General features: G+C 48.5%; 1 protein-coding gene across 1 annotated transcript in view; it reads right to left on the reverse strand.

Moving 5' to 3' along the window:
* Nucleotides 1–430: 430 nt before the first annotated feature.
* The window catches only part of LOC119967360 (protein SOGA3), a 49,881-nt gene continuing 31,955 nt past the window's right edge, over nucleotides 431–18,356 (reverse strand). Inside the window, exons 6-7 of the mRNA XM_038799784.1 lie at nucleotides 1,215–2,429; nucleotides 431–709 (exon numbers count right to left, since the gene is read on the reverse strand). Of these exons, the coding sequence (XP_038655712.1) occupies nucleotides 599–709; nucleotides 1,215–2,429 (1,326 nt within the window). The 3' untranslated portion in view covers nucleotides 431–598. The remainder of the gene's footprint in view (nucleotides 710–1,214; nucleotides 2,430–18,356) is intronic.

Genomic DNA, 18,356 nt, shown 5'->3' on the forward strand with positions numbered 1-18,356 from the left:
GGATGAGCTGTTGGTGAGGATTAAACATATTACAGCATTTCTATTCACCTTCTAAAAACGTGTTGTTAACTCCCCTACTACTTGCAAATGTGACCATGGTCTTGCTTCCAAAAGTAATAAAGTAGATATTCAGTATTATCGGAATGACACCTCTGCTTCTAACCCAGTGATGAGATTGCTATTAATTAAACCATTGGGCTGGAGATAATTTGTGTTGTTACAGTTACTACGATGCCCGAGTGAAATAAATATTATTTTATTTTTCACCATAATTTATCCTCATTAGTCTGGTAAGATTTTGTTACACTTATAATAATAGACATAAAGTTAGAGCAGCAAAGATGTTGTAACAGCCCATATTCTTATCCAGTATCAAACTTAATCTAATTTTAAAAAATAGAAAATAACTTACCCAATGGCTTCCTGTAACAATCCATGTTGAAATTGGTAGTCTCCAGTATTTTACAAAGCTTTGTATATGGTGATTCTGTAATGTCTTGAACGCTATGTGTGTTATTTTGTATTTGCTGAATTCTTGATGAGATATTAAAATAAATAAACAAACTAAAAAGGTGGTATACTGAAGTGGATGGAGATTCTACAGAACAAAGAAAAGTGTGAAAAGGAAAACCAATTTAAATATGGTAGCGTAGGACAATGATGAAAATAATACAAGGATGAGAATAAGCAAAATAATAGGTTGAAACATCTGGGCAGGCAAATACAAAAAGCAAGAATTACTGTTAAATAACAGTCATACACATATCAATAGAAGCAATTTGAGTTTTCAGAAAAAATACAAGAATACAAATGTCACAATATAATTTTATGATTATATTACCGCAGATAAAACAGTAAATGACTTTCAATACATAAAACTAGCAACTGTTGACAAACTTATGTCACATTTGCAATGCACAATACTGAATTTATCCAAGGATTCTTAGAACTTAAGAATAACATTTAACTACATCTATGTGTTACATTATATATTTTCTGGGAATCTAGCTGAACACTTTTGTGAATTTAGTTTACCTGTTTTCTTTAATGCCGTTAAACTCCAGTGAATTGCCCTCTTTTGCTCAATGTGCTGTACTCACAAGATTACAACTAACAATGTACCTAACAGAGTATGAGAAGCATGCTACAAAAATGTAAATTATACATTGAAGTTGCTAACATTTTATTAAATAATTAACATTGAACTTGCTTACCTGACTGACAGACAAAGGTTCTTCTGTATTTTTTTCATCTGTTGTTTTTGGAACCTCTAGTCTGTCTATGAAAGTTTGCAGCTCCTTCCTAAATGCTTTCATCTGAGCATTGATTCTGTAGAGAAGTTCATGTTCTCTAATCCTGCTGCTTTCATCCTCTTCCTCCATTCTGCCAAATAGATCACCGTTTGCTACATAAATTCTAGCTTCAGTTATAATTGTGCTTGTGTCTGTGATCAATCGATCTATAGTTCTGCTCAGTCGCTCTGCCTCCAGCCGTATGTCCGACATCTGCTGTCGATCCTTGAGATTTTTTTGAAGCAATCGGCCATCTGTAGAAAATAATGACCTTGGTGGAGTCTGTAAGCACCTGATGTTGCGAACTTCTTCAGAGTCACTTTCTCCACCAATGGGTCCTTCTCTTTTCCTGTGAGGAGGCCGTGAATCATCATCACTTTCTTTTTTTCCTGCGTCACTTTCTGCATCACTGTCTCTGGGACTGCCACGGATGCCTAAATGGGATGCCAGGTCATAGCGTTGCATATTGGACATCAGCACACGATTTTCGTATTGCAGCTGCATGACTTTGCCACTAAGTTCATTGATCTGCATCCTAGCTGCCTTGAGTTCCTCTTGAAGGACTTCTGTAACTTTGGAATTATCATTATTCCTGGAAGTATCCTGCACACTTCCCGTTTTATACTTGTACTTGTTGACTTCAGTGGAAAGTCGCTTATTTTGGTCTTCCAAGTCAGCCAGATTTCGCCTCAGCAATTCTGCTTCATCCTCAACGAGCTGCAGGTTCTGTCTCAGTTCTGACACAGCTTCACTTTGATCCCGAAAAGCAGAAGCACCAACACCAACATAATCTTCACCGCCTGCTCCTTCCTTCTCATAGTGGCTCCTTATGTCATCCAATTCAGCCTTCAAACCCCTATTTTCAACCTCAAGCTCAACTATCTTTCGCCCTAGGATATTGGCTTCTTCTTCCACCAGTCGGAGGCGGAGCTTTAATTCAGCTTCTCTGGTTGTAGGTGGCCCTCCCGCTTCACCTTTTGGCAAAGGACTATCCAGATCCCCATAAAAGGATCTGTATTTTTGCAGCTCGCCCTCAAGTCTATCTTTCTCTTTATCAATTTTTGCCATTTTCTTGCGCATTAAAATTGCTTCTTCCTTGACAAACTGTAGTTGGCATTTTATATCATCATTGTCCTCCTTGATGGGGGTAATTAACAAAAAAAGATTCTCATGTCTACCATTTGAAGTAACAGATAGCAATGAAACATGACAAGCAAGTAATCAGTGAAAGAGACCAACAGTTTCAGTTTTTTTCATGCTTCAGACGATTTCTATTTAAATGTACAATTTCAGCTCCCAGCATGTGAAAAGTTAACAACAAAAACAGCTGGGATTTGTATAACAACGGTAACATAATAAAAGATCTCAAAATGCTTCACAGCAGAGTTAAAAGCAAAATTTGACATGAAAATGGATAAAAAGTGATATTAGGGCAGATGACCAAAAGGTTGGCCAAAAAGATTGGTTATAAAGGAGCATCTTAAAGGAAGAAAAGAAAGAGACAGAGAGGAGATTTAGTGGTAGAGAAGTTGCAGTGCTCAGAGCTTAGGCAGCCAGATAGCCACCAATGGTGGAGCAATGAAGGGCAGCACAGTAGCACAGTGTTTGGCACAGTTGCTTCACAGCTCCAGGGTCCTAGGTTCGATTCCTGGCTTGGGTCACTGAATGTACGGAGTCTGCACGTTCTCCCCGTGTGTGTGTGGGTTTCCTCCATGTGCTCCGGATTCCTCCCACAGTCCAAAGATGTGCAGGTTAGGTGGATTGGCCATGATAAATTGCCCTTAGTGTCCAAAAAAAGTTAAGTGGGGTTACTAGGTTACGGGGATAGGGTGGAGGTGTGGGCTTAAGTAGGGTGCTCTTTCCAAGGGCTGGTGCAGACCCGATGGGCCGACTGTCCTCGTTCTGTACAGTAAATTCTATGACAACTGTAAATTCTATGATTAAAATTGGGGCTGTTCAAGAGGTCAGAATTAGAGGAGGGTAGGTATCATGCAGGTTGTGGGGTCAGAGGGGATTACAGAGATAGGGAAGGGTGAGCCCATGGAGGGATTTGAAAATAAGAATAAGGATTTGGCATTACTCATCCCGGAGTCAATGTGACAAACTCAGGGTTGCGTACACTATACATACAACTAAAAGATCATAGAGGTGCATTATTCATGAAACACTACCAGAATGCATTGACAGAATTAATTTGGTAAAGATTATGTCATAAATCAACTGGTCCCATGCAGATTAGAAAGCAAGAGGGCACCATGCTTCAAGTTCACTTATTTGCTTGAAGCAAGCCATGCTCAGACTTTTAGGGCCCATTATTATCATAGAATTTACAGTGCAGAAGGAGGCCATTCGGCCCATCAAGTCTGCACCAGCTCTTGGAAAGAGCACCCTACCCAAGGTCAACACCTCCACCCTATCCCCATAACCCAGTAACCCCACCCAACACTAAGAGCAATTTTGGACACTAAGGGCAATTTATCATGGCCAATCCACCTAACCTGCATATCTTTGGACTGTGGGAGGAAACCGGAGCACCCGGAGGAAACCCACGCACACACGCGGAGGATGTGCAGACTCCGCACATACAGTGACCCAAGCCGGAATCGAACCTGGGACCCGGAGCTGTGAAGCAAGTGTGCTATCCACAATGCTACCGCGCTGCCCACTGCCCATTATGTTGACAGTAATCTGATGATCATATATAATATAAATATGAAAACTTATCTCTTTGAAGGTCAAATGTTTATAGAGGTAGATTTTCATTAGAATAAGAGACAAAGTGGAACAGATTGGAAAAGATGCCCCACGAGTCCTAGGTTCTCAGATGACTGCACTGCATCCTATTGGAACAGGTTCACCTCTAGACAGAAGCTACCTCTGCCATTCAAGTCAAAAGACCTCACTCAAAGGAGAATAATTCAAATTTTATTTTAGCCAATGGCAGCCGAAGTCTATGACACAATTACCATCAAAGGGTAGGAGTAGACAAGAAGTTCAGAGACCTTCAGTTTAGATTGAAGCACAGAAAAAACATTTTAACACACAATTCACGCACTTCCTGGATTAACAGAAACATGGCAGTTTGATGGAAAAAGTGAAGTTGTATGGGGTTCAGGGTGTACTAGCTAGATGGATAAAGAACTGGCTGGGCAACAGGAGACAGAGAGTAGTGGTGGAAGGGAGTGTCTCAAAATGGAGAAAGGTGACTAGTGGTGTTCCACAGGGATCCGTGCTCAGCCCACTGTTGTTTGTGATATACATAAATGATCTGGACGAAGGTATAGGTGGTCTGATTAGCAAGTTTGCAGATGATACTGAGATTGGTGGAGTTGCAGATAGCGAGGAGAACTGTCAGAGAATACAGCAAAATATAGATAGATTGGAGAGTTGGGCAGAGAAATGGCAGATGGAGTTCAATCCAGGCAAATGCGAGGTGATGCATTTTGGAAGATCTAATTCAAGAGCAGACTATACGGTCAATGGAAGTATCCTGGGGAAAACTGATGTGCAGAGAGATCTGGGAGTTCAGGTCCATTGTACCCTGAAGGTGGCAATGCAGGTCAATAGAGTGGTCAAGAAGGCATACAGCATGCTTGCCTTCATCGGACGGGGTATTGAGTACAAGAGTCGGCAGGTCATGTTACAGTTGTATAGGACTTTGGAATTTGGAATACTGCGTGCAGTTCTGGTCGCCACATTACCAGAAGGATGTGGATGCTTTAGAGAGGGTGCAGAGGAGGTTCACCAGGATGTTGCCTGGTATGGAGGGTGCTAGCTATGAAGTAAGGTTGAGTAGATTAGGATTGTCTTCATTATCTTTCATTGGAAAGACGGAGGTTGAGGGGGACCTGATTGAGGTCTACAAAATTATGAGAGGTATGGACAGGGTGGATAGCAACAAGCTTTTTCCAAGAGTGGGGGTGTCAATTTCAAGGGGTCACGATTTCAAGGTGAGACGATTTCAAGGTGAGAGGGGGAAAGTTCAAGGGAGATGTGCGTGGAAAGGTTTTTACGCAGAGGGTGGTGGGTGCCTGGAACGCTTTGCCAGCAGAGGTGGTAGAGGCGGGCACGATAGCATCATTTAAGATGCATCTAGACAGATATATGAACAGGCGTGAACAGAGGGAAGTAGATCCTTGGAAAATAGGCGACAGGTTTAGATAAAGGATCTGGATCGGCGCAGGCTGAGAGGGCTGAAGGGCCTGTTCCTGTGCTGTATTTTCTTTGTTCTTTGTTCTTACAACAAGCGATGGGCAGCCAACCTGCTCCCAGGAGGTGGGTTGACCATTTAATAATTTTACTAAGACTGGCAGCCTCAGATTTAAAATGTTTCCCAGGTTTAACCCTGATTGGCCAGATTTTCTGGGTGTGACAAATGTTCAAGGGATGGATGGGAGAATTCAGAAAAAAGCTAAATGTCGTTACAGCACTGCTTGTGGACCAGCAGGAATAGGAGTGCTTGGGCAGCACAGTGGCCCAGTGGTTAGCACTGCTGCCTCATGGTGCCAAGGGCCTGTGTTCAATCCCAGCCCTGGGTCACTGTCAGTGTGGAGTTTGCACATTCTCCCAGTGTCTGTGTGGGCCTCACCCCCTCAACCCAAAATGATGTGCAGGCTAGGTGAATTGGCTACGCTAAATTGCCCCTTAATTGGAAAAAAAGAATTGCGTACTCTAAATTTATTCAAAAAAAGGAATAAGAGTGCTTTATTCCAGACTCCAAAACTAACCTGCTTCCTCAGCATGAGAACACAATAGAGCCTGATACAAGAAACCCCCAATCTGATACTACATCCCCACCATATACAAGTCTCACACTTAGAAGGAAAATTAAATTCATAAAGCAAACCGCATCTCCAACCTAGATCAGACCCACAACCATCCACCACCCCAACCCTCAGACAACTTGGCCTCATCAAGATCGGGCTTTGAGTGGGCAAGTGATAAATAAAAATTGTACAAAAGCACAATTGTACTGATGCTAGAAATCTGAAATTAAATTTAAAAATGCTATAAATACTCTGCAGTTCTGGTGGCATCTGTGGAGACAGCATTAACATTCCATGCAGATGACTTTTGAACTTTCATGGGATAAAATTGATACTTGACCTATATTTTGGAGGGCAGTGGAGGGTCTCGTTATACAGTCCCCCCTTTTTAGTAGAAGAATGCTTTCTGCAAATAGGAGCATTTTACAGATACTATGGTCAGCAACAAGGGTGGACCTGACTAAAGATCACTGTGGAGAAGGCACACCAAGGACCCATCTATACAGGGATAAATTATGCTTTCAAAGCAACACAGCAACAGATGTCCATTTAGATCACCAGTGACCTATTGGACTTTGAACAAACTGATACATGTTCTTATTGTCAGAATTGTACAAAACAACTGTAGGTTATCAACAATCAATCTGTCCCATAATAGTACAATAATAAATCTGGCTAATTAGAAGTGGAAGTGAAATTCCACCCAAAAGAGTTTTAAATGCTTGACTTTAATCATTGAATCACAAAAAGAGGTCATTTGATCCATGTGCCTGCTGGGTGAAAAAGAGCCTCATCCCATTGTCCAGCTCTTGGTCCGAAGTCTTGCAGTGCACAGCACTCGAAGAGCATCGCCAAGTATCTTTTAAATATGATGAGAATTCCTGTCTCTACAATGCTTTCAGGCAATAGGTTCCATGCCCCTACCACTCTCTTGGTGAAAAATGTCTCCTCACCTCCTCTTCATTCCTTCTACCAATTACTTTAAAGCTAGGCTCCTTGCTTGTTGACCTCTCTATTAAGTTAAAATTATCCTTTATATGTACTTTATCTAGACTTTCCTAATTTTATCTTGCCCTCCATGTAGCATTCTTGTTATTCCTGAGCTGCTATCGTGGTTCTCGCCATGTTATCACCGCAAGACAAATCTTAGGGGCCTCCATAATTACCGCAGTCGGTTCAAGGATTGAACCAACATAATTGACATTGTTCTGTACCATACCCTAGCTATCGAAGCCAACCTGAACCCCCATAATTTTATACACCCGAATTCAATTTCCTCTCAGCCTCCTCTTTCGAAATAAAACAGTCTTTCCATTCTTTCCTTATAGTTAAATTTTTCTAATCCTGACAACATCTTCCTGGCTTTACACAGTAACCCCACATAGAGGGCGCGATTCTCCGCCCCCCACGACGGGTCGGAGAATAGCGGGAGGGCCTTCCCAACATTTTCCCGACCTCCCGCTATTCTCCCCCCCCCCCCCCCCCCCCCCACGGCCGCCCCACGACACGAATCGCTGCTCGCCGTTTTTTTACGGCGAACAGCAATTCTCCCCTATCCGATAGGCCGAGTTCCCAGGCCTTTACGGCCGTTTTCACGAACGCAAACACACCTGCTCTCACCGTTCGTGAAAACGGCCGCAAAGTTCCGTTCCCGACAACCATGGCACCGATTGGCACGGCCGCACCACGGTCCGTGCCAAGGGTGGCATGGGCCCGTGATCGGTGGGCACCGATCGCGGGCAGCGGTTCCGAAACCCGCGCACTCTTTGTTCCTCCGCCGCCCCGCAGGATCAGTCCGCGGGGCGGCTGAGGGCATGACGGCCCGCGCATGCGCGGGTTGGAGCCGTCCAATCCGCGCATGCGCGGCTGATGTCATCGTGCACGTCAGCCGCCGTGACCCTAAGTCGGTCGCTAAGCCTGCCATGCCGTGGTTCACGGGGCCCCGCTGCTAGCCCCGTCCGGGGAGGAGAATCGGGTCCCGGGAGGGGGCGCGGAGACTGCCATGAAACACGGCCAGTTTCACGGCAGCCTTTACGACTCTCCGCATTTGCGGAGAATCGCGCCCAGAGTCTCTTCAGTGCAGAAGGAGGCTATTCGGCCCGTCAAGTCTGCACCGACTGTCTGAAACAGCACCCTACTTAGGCCCATTCCCCCTGCCCTATTCCCAGAGCTCCACATAGCCTGGACACCCCGGACACTAAGGGGCAATTTTACCATGGCCAATCCACCTAACCTGCACATCTTTGGACTGTGGCAGGAAACCGGAGAACCCAGAGGAATCCCACATAGACACGGGGAGAAGGTGCAAACACCGCGCAGACAATTCCCAAAGCTGTAATTGAACCGGGGACCCTGATGCTGTGAGACAGCAGTGCTGACTACTGTGCCACTATGCGCCCCATTCTTCTAGTAATGCAGTGTTCAGAGCATGCAGTACTCTGGCTGTGATCTAACCAGTGTTTTATACAAGCCATCATCTCCCCACTCTTATTATTAGACATGTAGTATTGTGGTGATATTACTGGTAATATAGGAGATTGGACTAATTAATGCAGTAATCAGTAATTGGGCTGTTGTGAATTCTGCCAGTAATAAATTAGCTCAGCTGGTATTGTGATCATAATTGAGTCTGAAGCTTCTCACTTCAAGTCCCAATCTGTAAACCTTGAGTGCATAATTCAGATCGACACTTCAATGTACTGAGGCATTGCTTCATTATCAGGAGTGCTGGGCGGGATTCTCCCATCCCGCGGCAGAGTGCCCATGCCGTCGTGAACTCCGTTGCATTTTCCAACGGCATGGACTAGCCGCTCCGAGGACTAATTCTGGCCCCTACAGGGGGCCAGCACGGCACTGGAGCGGTTTGCACCGCTCCAGCTGCCGATCCTGGCGTAACTGTGCACCGCGGGATCCGTGCATGCGCAGTTGCGCCGGTGCCAACGAGGACATGCGCAATGGCGCCGGCGCCAATGCGTGCATGCGCAGTGGCCTCCTTCAACGCACTGGCCCCGGCGCAACATGGTGCAGGACTACAGGGGCCGGTGCATAGGAAAGGAGGCCCCCAGCCACAGAGGCCGGCCCACTGATCGATGGGCCCCCTCCACGGGCCACCACCCGACCCTTCCAGGCCAAGGTCCCGCTGGTCCAGAGCAGGTTAGAACGGCGCCGGCAGGACTCGGCTCTTTTCTGGGGGTTGCTAGGCCCATCCGTAGAGCGGCCCGCAACCAGCGCCACGCTCTGCGGAGAATCGCTTGCCGGCGTCGGGGCAGCTTGCCCATTCGCGGGGATTCTCCGGCCCGGCCCAGGGCTGGGAGAATCCCACCCAATATCTTTCATAAGTTTGTGGTGCTCAGGCTCAATCCTTGTACAGACTATCAAGAGTTTATTTTTAGGGGGAGTGAACCTGTGTCGGATCAACAGGTAAAAGTTGTCAATGAGAAACAGTGAGATTAGAGAAAGTAAATCTGAAGGTAAACATCGCAGAAATGAGTGTGAGAGGAGAAAGAGATCCTGTTGGAAATAGTATGAGAGGCTAACTAGTAAAAGCAGCACCATGGTTAACAAGAACATATCTCTGTCTTTCAGCGGCTAGAGAAGAACCAGAGGTAAAGGTATGTGGACCTGTTCATGGTTAGAAAAGTAGAATGCGCCCAGGATGTTAAAGTTAAGGAGCTGGGAGGCGGTGGAGGAGCAGGCGGATGCGCAAACGGTTGCAGCGATAGAAGTGGACGGCCTGAAAAAGCGGCAGAGAAGACTGCTGGACAGAGTGGAGGAGCTGGAGAATAGAGTCCGCAGGAACAATCTGAGGATGGTCGGCCTCCCGGAGGGGGCGGAGGGAGCTGATGCTGCAGCGTTTGTAGCAGACCTGCTGAAGCAGCTGATGGGAGCCGAAGCCTTTCCACGACCGCTGGAGCTGGAGGGGGCACACAGAGTGCAGGCAAGGCAGGGGCGGCCGGGCGGACCCCCCCGCCCGATGGTGATTAGGTTCCACAGGTTCGTGGACAAGGAGCGGGTGCTGCAGTGGGCAAAGAGCGCCAGGAGCAGCACGTGGAACAACAGTGTTCTCCGCATTTATCAGGATCTAAGCCAGGAGGTGGCTCGGCGGCGAGCAGCCTTTAAGAATGTCAAGGAGGTGCTGTTCAAGAAGCACGTGAAGTTTGGTCTGCTGTTCCCAGCCCGGCTATGGGTCACGCACCAGGGTCAACACCACTACTTCTCCGAGCCCGAAGAAGCGATGGATTTTGTGAGGGACCTGGGGCTGGTCCCGAAAGGAGGCCCCAAGGACGCGAGTTAGGGCCCGAGGATTTTTGTGGGAAGGAACGCCGAATGTGCCTGGACCGCTGCTCAACGGTTTGCTGGGCCAAAGGGGCCAAGCGGAACATTTGTGACTCTTTCCTTTGTTCATGGACATTTATGTGCTTTTTCTCTTTTTTCTGTGGTTTTTTCCATTTTTATGTTTTTTTTTCCTGTTTGGGCTTTTTGTGCAGCTCGTGGAAGACACTGGAACCGGCTTGCCCCAGTGGGGGGGGGAGGAGGACGGGGGAACAAGGGGAATGGGACAGGAAGGCGCCGGAGTGTTGAGTCACCGGGCTAGCAGATTGGCTAGTCAAGGAAGTCAGATGGGGGGGGAAGTTACAGCCAGGAGATGGCGGGGGTGGGAGTATCGGGGGATGGGGTTAGGGGAGGGGGGGGTTGTTCTGCTGACGGGAGAGGGACTTGAAATAGGCACTGGAAAGGAGGTCGAGGGTGGAGGCAGCCAAAGGGCGGGCCAGGAATGGCGCGACGCACGGGTCAGGGGCCGGCCCGAGAAAGGCTATGGCTGACCGGCGGGGTGGGGGGGGTGGGATGTGCCCCCCGACCAGGCTGATCACCTGGAACGTCAAGGGACTGAATGGGCCGGTTAAGAGGGCGCGGGTGTTCGCGCACTTGCGGGCCCTGAGGGCGGACGTAATTATGTTGCAGGAGACACATCTGAAAGTGTCAGACCAGACCAGGCGAAGGAAGGGCTGGATTAGCCAGGTCTTCCACTCGGACTTGGACTCGAAGTCCAGAGGGGTGGCAATCATGATCAACAAGCGCGTGCAATTTGAGGCAGAGGGCATATCTGCAGACAGGGGGGGCAGATACCTGATGGTACGGGGCAGACTGGAGGGGAGAAGGGTGGTGCTGGTGAATATATATGCCCCGAACTGGGATGACGTGGACTTTATTAAAAGAGTGCTGGGGAAGATCCCGGACTTGGATTCTCGCAGGCTAATAATGGGAGGGGACTTTAACATGGTCCTTGACCCGACTTTGGATCGGTCGTGTCCCAGAACGGGTAGACTCTCAGCAATGGCAAGGGAGCTGAAAGGGTTTATGGGGCAAATGGGGGCAGTGGACCCCTGGAGAGAGGGACAGCCAACAGGAAGGGGCTACTCGTTTTACTCGCACGTCCATAAAGTATATTCCAGGATAGATTTCTTTGTAATAAGCAGGGACTGTATGGGGGAGGTAAAGAACACGGAATACTCAGCAATTACCATTTCAGACCATGCCCCGCATTGGGTGGACCTGCAGTTCGGGGGAGCGAGTTATCAACGCCCGCAATGGAGGCTAGATGTGGGACTGCTGTCGGAGGAGGGGATCTGCGAGAGGCTTCGGAAATGTATAAAAAATTACCTGCAGGTGAATGACACTGGGGAGGTCTCAGCGGCGACCGTGTGGGAGGCGCTAAAGGCAGTAGTGCGGGGGGAGCTGATTTCAATTGGGGCCCACAAAGCCAAGGCAGACCGGGCAGAGATGGATAGATTGGCCAGGGAAATGGGCCGGATAGATGAAGAGCACGCGGAGTCCCCGGGGGAGGTTTTACTCAGGGAAAGGCGGAGGCTACAGGCGGAACTGGGGGCACTATCCACGAGCAGGGCCGTGGAACAGCTTAGGAAGGCGAGGGGAGTGGTGTACGAGTATGGGGAAAAGGCTATCAGACTGTTAGCGCAGCAACTCAGGAGGAGGGAGGCGGCCAGGGGAATAGGTAGAGTGAGGGACGAGGGGGGGCGCAAAGTGGAGGATCCGGCAGAATTGAATAGGGTATTCCGGGACTTCTATCGTAAGCTGTATACTTCGGAGCCGCCGGAAGAACCGGAGGGGATGAAAAGGTTTCTGGACGGGTTAACATTCCCAACAGTTGGGGGGGGGCGAGTGGAAGAGCTGGGCGCCCCGATTAGAGTAGAGGAGGTATTGGGGGGCCTAAAGGCCATGCAGTCGGGGAAGTCCCCGGGGCCGGATGGATACCCAGTAGAGTTTTATAGGAAGTTCTCTGAGCTGGTGGGCCCGGTCTTGGCGAGGGTTTTCAATGAGGCAAGGGACAGAGGGACCCTGCCGCCGACAATGTCACAAGCCACCATATCTCTGATATTGAAGCGGGGTAAAGACCCGGAGGTGTGCGGGTCCTACAGGCCAATCTCCCTGATTAATGTAGACGCCAAGCTCCTGGCAAAGGTACTGGCGGGGAGAATGGAGGACTGTGTACCGGAGGTGATTGGGGAGGATCAAACGGGGTTCGTGAAAGGTCGGCAGCTGGCGGCCAATCTGAGGAGATTGCTCAACGTGATAATGATGCCCCCGGCGGGTAGAGAGGTGGAGGTAGTGGTGGCAATGGACGCCGAGAAGGCCTTTGACCGGGTGGAGTGGGACTATCTATGGGAGGTGCTCGGACGGTTTGGGTTCGGGGAGGGATTGGTGGATTGGATCAAATTATTATATCAGGCCCCGAGGGCCAGCGTCAGGACCAACAGAGAAGTGTCGGAGTACTTTAGGTTGTACCGAGGGACCAGGCAGGGCTGCCCGCTCTCCCCGCTGCTGTTTGCGCTGGCCATAGAGCCGCTGGCGATGGCGCTGAGAGCCGCAGAGGGTTGGAAGGGGATGGTGAGGGGCGGGGTTGAACACAGGGTTTCTCTTTATGCAGACGACCTGCTCCTGTACGTGTCGGACCCAGTGGCCGGGATGGGAACTATACTGGGAATGCTGAGGGAGTTCGGCCAGTTCTCAGGATACAAATTAAATACGGTCAAGAGTGAAATGTTTGTGGTCCAGGCAAGGGGCCAGGAGAACAAATTGAGAGGGCTACCGTTTAGGCTGGTTGAGGAAAATTTCCGGTATTTGGGAATCCAGGTGGCACGAGACTGGGGCAGGCTGCATAAGTTAAATTTGGCCAGGGTGGTGGAGCAAATGAAGGGAGAGTTTCGGAGATGGGATGCACTCCCGCTGTCGCTGGCAGGGAGGGTGCAGACTGTAAAGATGACAATCCTCCCTCGATTTTTGTTTATTTTTCAGTGCCTCCCGATCTTTATCCCACAGTCCTTCTTCAAAAGAGTTAACGGGCTGATCATGAGCTTTGTCTGGGCGGGAAAGTCTCCGCGGGTGAAGAAGGCGATGTTGGAGAGGAACCGCAGCGAGGGAGGGCTGGCTTTGCCGAGTCTGGTCAATTATTACTGGGCGGCGAACATCGCTATGATAAGGAAGTGGATGGTGGGTACGGGGTCTATTTGGGAGCGGGTGGAGGCGGCTTCGTGCAGGGGCTCCAGTTTGGAAGCCCTGGTCACGGCTCCTCTACCGCTGCTGCCGGCCAAGTACACCACCAGCCCGGTAGTGGTGGCGACCCTGCGGATATGGGGCCAGTGGAGGAGGCATGTGGGGGAGATGGGGGCGTCTGTCTGGGCGCCAATCTGCGACAACCATCGGTTTGCCCCCGGAAGTATGGATGGGGGGTTCCGAGTATGGCGGCGAGCAGGGGCGGGAAGGGTGGGTGATATGTTCCTGGAAGGGAGCTTCGCGAGTTTGAGGAGCTTGGAGGAGAAATTTGGGGTGGTAAGGGGAAATGATTTTAGATACCTACAGTTGCGGGACTTTGTTCGTAGACAGGTCCCATCTTTCCCGCGCCTCCCGCCAATGGGGATCCTAGACAGAATAGTCTCTGGGAGGGATGAAGGGGAGGGTAGAGTCTCGGGTATTTATAAGGTGCTCATGAGGGAGGAAGGGTCCCAGACAGAGGAACTGAAACTTAAATGGGAGAAGGAGATAGGCGGGGAAATGGAGGATGGGCTGTGGGCAGAGGCCCTGAGTAGGGTAAACTCGACCGCGACATGTGCTAGGCTCGGGCTGATCCAATTTAAGGTCGTTCACCGGGCCCATATGACGGTGGCTCGGATGAGCAAATTTTTCGGGATAGAGGACAAATGCGCTAGGTGCGCGGGAGGACCAGCGAACCATGTTCACATGTTCTGGGCATGCCCTGAGCTGAGGGGGTACTGGGAGGGATTTGCGGGGGTCATGTCCCAGGTGCTAAAAACAAGGGTGGTGATGAGCCCAGGGGTGGCAATTTTTGGGGTTTCGGAAGACCCGGGCGTCCAGGGGGAGAAAGAGGCCGATGTGCTGGCCTTTGCTTCCCTGATAGCCCGGCGACGAATATTATTGGCGTGGAGGGACTCAAAGCCCCCGAAGACTGAGTGGTGGCTTGCGGACATGTCGAGTTTCCTGGGGATGGAAAAAATCAAGTTCGCCTTGAGGGGTTCTGTGCAGGGGTTCACCCGGAGGTGGCAACCATTTATTGACTTCTTTGCGGGAGAGTGAGCGTCAGCAGGGGGGGGGTTAGAGTAGAGTAGGAGGGAAAATATGGCGGGTAGTACCGGTGGGAGGGGAGCGGGCTTGTGCAATATGTTACGGTGGAAGTATTGAAAGTACGTGGATGTTTGCACATTTTTGCCTTTTTTGCTTCCTTTCTGATGATGTCTGTAACTGTTTATAAAGCCAAAAACTACCTCAATAAAATTGTTTATTAAAAAAAAGAAAAGTAGAATGGCAATCGAGTTATAAGTAGCAATTCCTTGAAAGTAGAGCCCAGTCTAAGTGTTTGTTGCCATGGGAATACCAACACCAGGGAGAGGGGCAAACAACACCTGAAGTGACATAATAATAATTATCGCTTATTGTCACAAGTAGGCTTCAATTAAGTTGCTGTGAAAAGCCGCTAGTCGCCACACTCTGCCGCCTGTTCGGGGAGGCCGGTACGGGAATTGAACCCGTGCTGCTGGCATTGTTCTGCATTACAAACCAGCTGTTTAGCCCACTGTGCTAAACCAGCACTCACACAAAGGAAGGAGCTGACATGTGAATATAAATTCTGAACTGGAAAAAGGCCAATTATTCTAACCCGAGGTGTGATTTTTAAAAATTAATTCATAAAATGTTGCTCATCTCTAATTGTCCCTGATAAGGTGTTGGTGGGCCTGCTTCTTGAACAGCCGTCGTCCATCACAGTGAGAACACCCACTGTGCTGTTATGGAGGGTGTTCCAAGATTTTGACCCAGTGGTAGTGAAGGAATGGCGATATGGTTCAAAGGAAGTTGCAAGTGGTCATGTTTCCTTGCATCTCCTGCCCTTGCCCTTCCAGGTGGTAGAAGTTGTTGGTTTGGAAGGTGCTGTCAAAAAGGGGCTCAGTAAATTGCTGTACTATCTCTTGTAAATGGTATATGCTGCTGAAACTGTGTGCCAATGGTGGAGGGCATAAATAAGGTGGTGGATAGGCTGCAGGCTGCTTTGTTCTGGATGGTATCAAACTTATTGAATATTGTTGGAGCTGCACTCATCTGGACGAAAGTGGACCATAATGAGTGAATGACTTGAATGTAAATCAGTGTCAGTGTGAAGCATTCAAAGTGGATTCAGAACAAATGTTTTTGCACGAAGGAAATGAATGGATTCCCAAACTGAGAGCCCCCTGAATGTCAAAGAGCGTAAAGGATAACATCGGACAAAATTAAAGAAAACGTCAACAAATTGTGCAGGCTCAGTGCTGTAAAAAGTCTGAATAAAGTCCATGGGGGGATTTTCCACCCCTCCCCCGCAGAGTGTTTCTCATTGGTGGGAGGCAGACTGCCGTCGGTGGATGGCGGGATCTTCGGGTCCGGCCACTGCCAATGGGATTGCCCATTGAACCCATCACCCACCACCAGGAATCCTGTGAGAAGGGCCACCCTCCCTGCCCCCCCCCCCCCCCCCCCCAACCCACCATCCAGAATGAAAATACAGAAGGAAATTACGAAAGGAACAACAAAAATATTGGTAAGTAAATTCAAGGAAAACCCAAAGATGATTTATAAATACATGAAGAGAAAGTGGATAATTAAAGAAAGAATAGGATTTATTAAAGACCAAAAAAGGTTAACTTGTGTGTGGAGGCAGAAGTAACACTATGTGATTATCTTTACAAAGGAGAAGATAATGCAGACATTGGGCTGAATTTCGACAAAGTGGTGGGGGCTCCGATGATGGGCCCGACAGCGAGGATGGGGGTGGGGATTTGGGGGGGAACTCTGCCTTGCCTGTTTATGGGATTCAGGCTGCATTTTGGGCCCGTCCAGTTGCTAATTGCTGTAGTGACTCTTCCCTTTAAGGGCAGAGATCCTGCTCCAAGAGCAAGCGTTGTTGCTTGAGGAACTTCGGTTCAGGGTTGATGAGCTGGAGCCTGAGCTTCGGATACTGTGACATATCAGGAAGGGAGGAGAGCTACCTGAATGCTGAGTTTCAAGAGGCAGTAACATCGCTTAGATTAACTACCTGAGGGTTTGACTATGAGTGAAGCAGGTAGAGAGATTCAGATGGTAGAGCTGCAGGAGCCTCAGCCCTTGTCTTTGTCCAACAGGTTTGAGATTCTTGCTCCCTGTATGCATGAGAGTGGGGACTGTGGGGAGAACGAGCAAACTGACCACAGCATCGTGGTACAGGGAGCCATTCAAGTGGGGGGGAAGAGAAAAGAAATGTAGTTGTAATCGGGATAGTATAGTTAGGGGCATTGACACTGTTCTCTGTGGCCCGAAGGTTGTGTTGCCTACCTGGTGTTCAGGTTCAGGATATCTTATCTGGGCTGCAGAGGACCTTGAGTTGGAGGGTAAAATTCCAGTTGTCGTGGTCCTCGTAGGTACCAACGATATAGGTAGAACAGTGATAGAGGTTCTGCTGAAGGAATATGAGCAGCTGGGGGTTAAATTAAAAAGCTGAACCATAAAGGTAATAATCTCTGGATTACTACCTGAGCCACGAGCTAATTGGCACAGGGTCAATAAGATTAATGAGTTAAATGCGTGGCTCAAAGATTAGTATGGGAGAAGTGGGTTTGAATTCATGGGACATTGGCACCATGGGGGTTAGATGGGATGGAAGTGGGCTCAGGAGAGGTTAGTAAAGTTTCCAGAACAAATAATAGAACAGAAAATATGGAAAACAGCGGGAATTTAACTTCACGCACAGCAGGTAAGGCAGCAACTATGAGAAGGGGGTCGTCAATGCAGGGTGTTGTACTTAATGCGCGCAGTTTACGAAACATGGTAAATGAGCTTGTAGCGCACATTGAAATTGCTGGGTACGATGTTGTGAGCATCACAGAGACGTGGCTGCAAGGGAATCTAGGCTGAGATAGAAATATCCAAGAATATGTGTTCTATCGAAAGGACAGGCAGATGGGCAAAGGGGGTGGGGTTGCATCGTTAGTAAGAAATACAATTAAATCAAGGGCAAGAAGGGAAAAAGGGTCAGAAGGCGTAGAATCTGTGTGGGTAGAGTTGAGGAACCTCAAACGGAAAAAAATACCCTGATGGGAGTTATGTATAGGCCCCCTAGCAGTGGTCAGGATGTGGGGCAGAAAATAAATCAGGAGATAGAAAAGGCAATATTACAATAATCATGGAGGACTTCAATATGCAGGTGGACTGGGAAAATCAGGTTGGTAGAGTATCCCAAGAAAAGGAATTTGTGGAATGTCTACAAGATTTTCTTTTGGAGCAGGTTGCATTAGAGCCGACTAGGGAACAGGCAATTCTGGATTTGGTGATGTGTAATGAGGCAGACTTGATTAGGGAATGCATGGTGAAGGAACCGTCAGGGACAGTGACCACAATATGATAGAATTTACCCTGCAGTTTGAGAGGGAGAAGCTGCAATCAGATGTAACGGTATTACAATTAAATAAAGATAACTCAAAAGACAGAGGAAGAACTGGCCAGAGTTGATTGGAAAAGGAGCCTAGCAGAAAGACAGTGGAACAGCAATGGCAGGAGCTTTGGGGGATTATTCAGGAGTCACAACAAAATTTCATCCCAAGGAGGAGGAAACATACTAAGGGGCGGACAAAGCAACCATAGCTATCAAGAGAAGTCAGGGACAGCATAAAAGCAAAAGAAAAAGCATACAATGTGGCGAGGATTAATAGGAAGCCAGTGGGTTGGGAAGCCTTTAAAAGCAAGCAGAAGGCAACTAAAAAAG

Source organism: Scyliorhinus canicula, chromosome 6 (assembly GCF_902713615.1).
Source record: "Scyliorhinus canicula chromosome 6, sScyCan1.1, whole genome shotgun sequence".
NCBI lineage: Eukaryota > Metazoa > Chordata > Chondrichthyes > Carcharhiniformes > Scyliorhinidae > Scyliorhinus > Scyliorhinus canicula.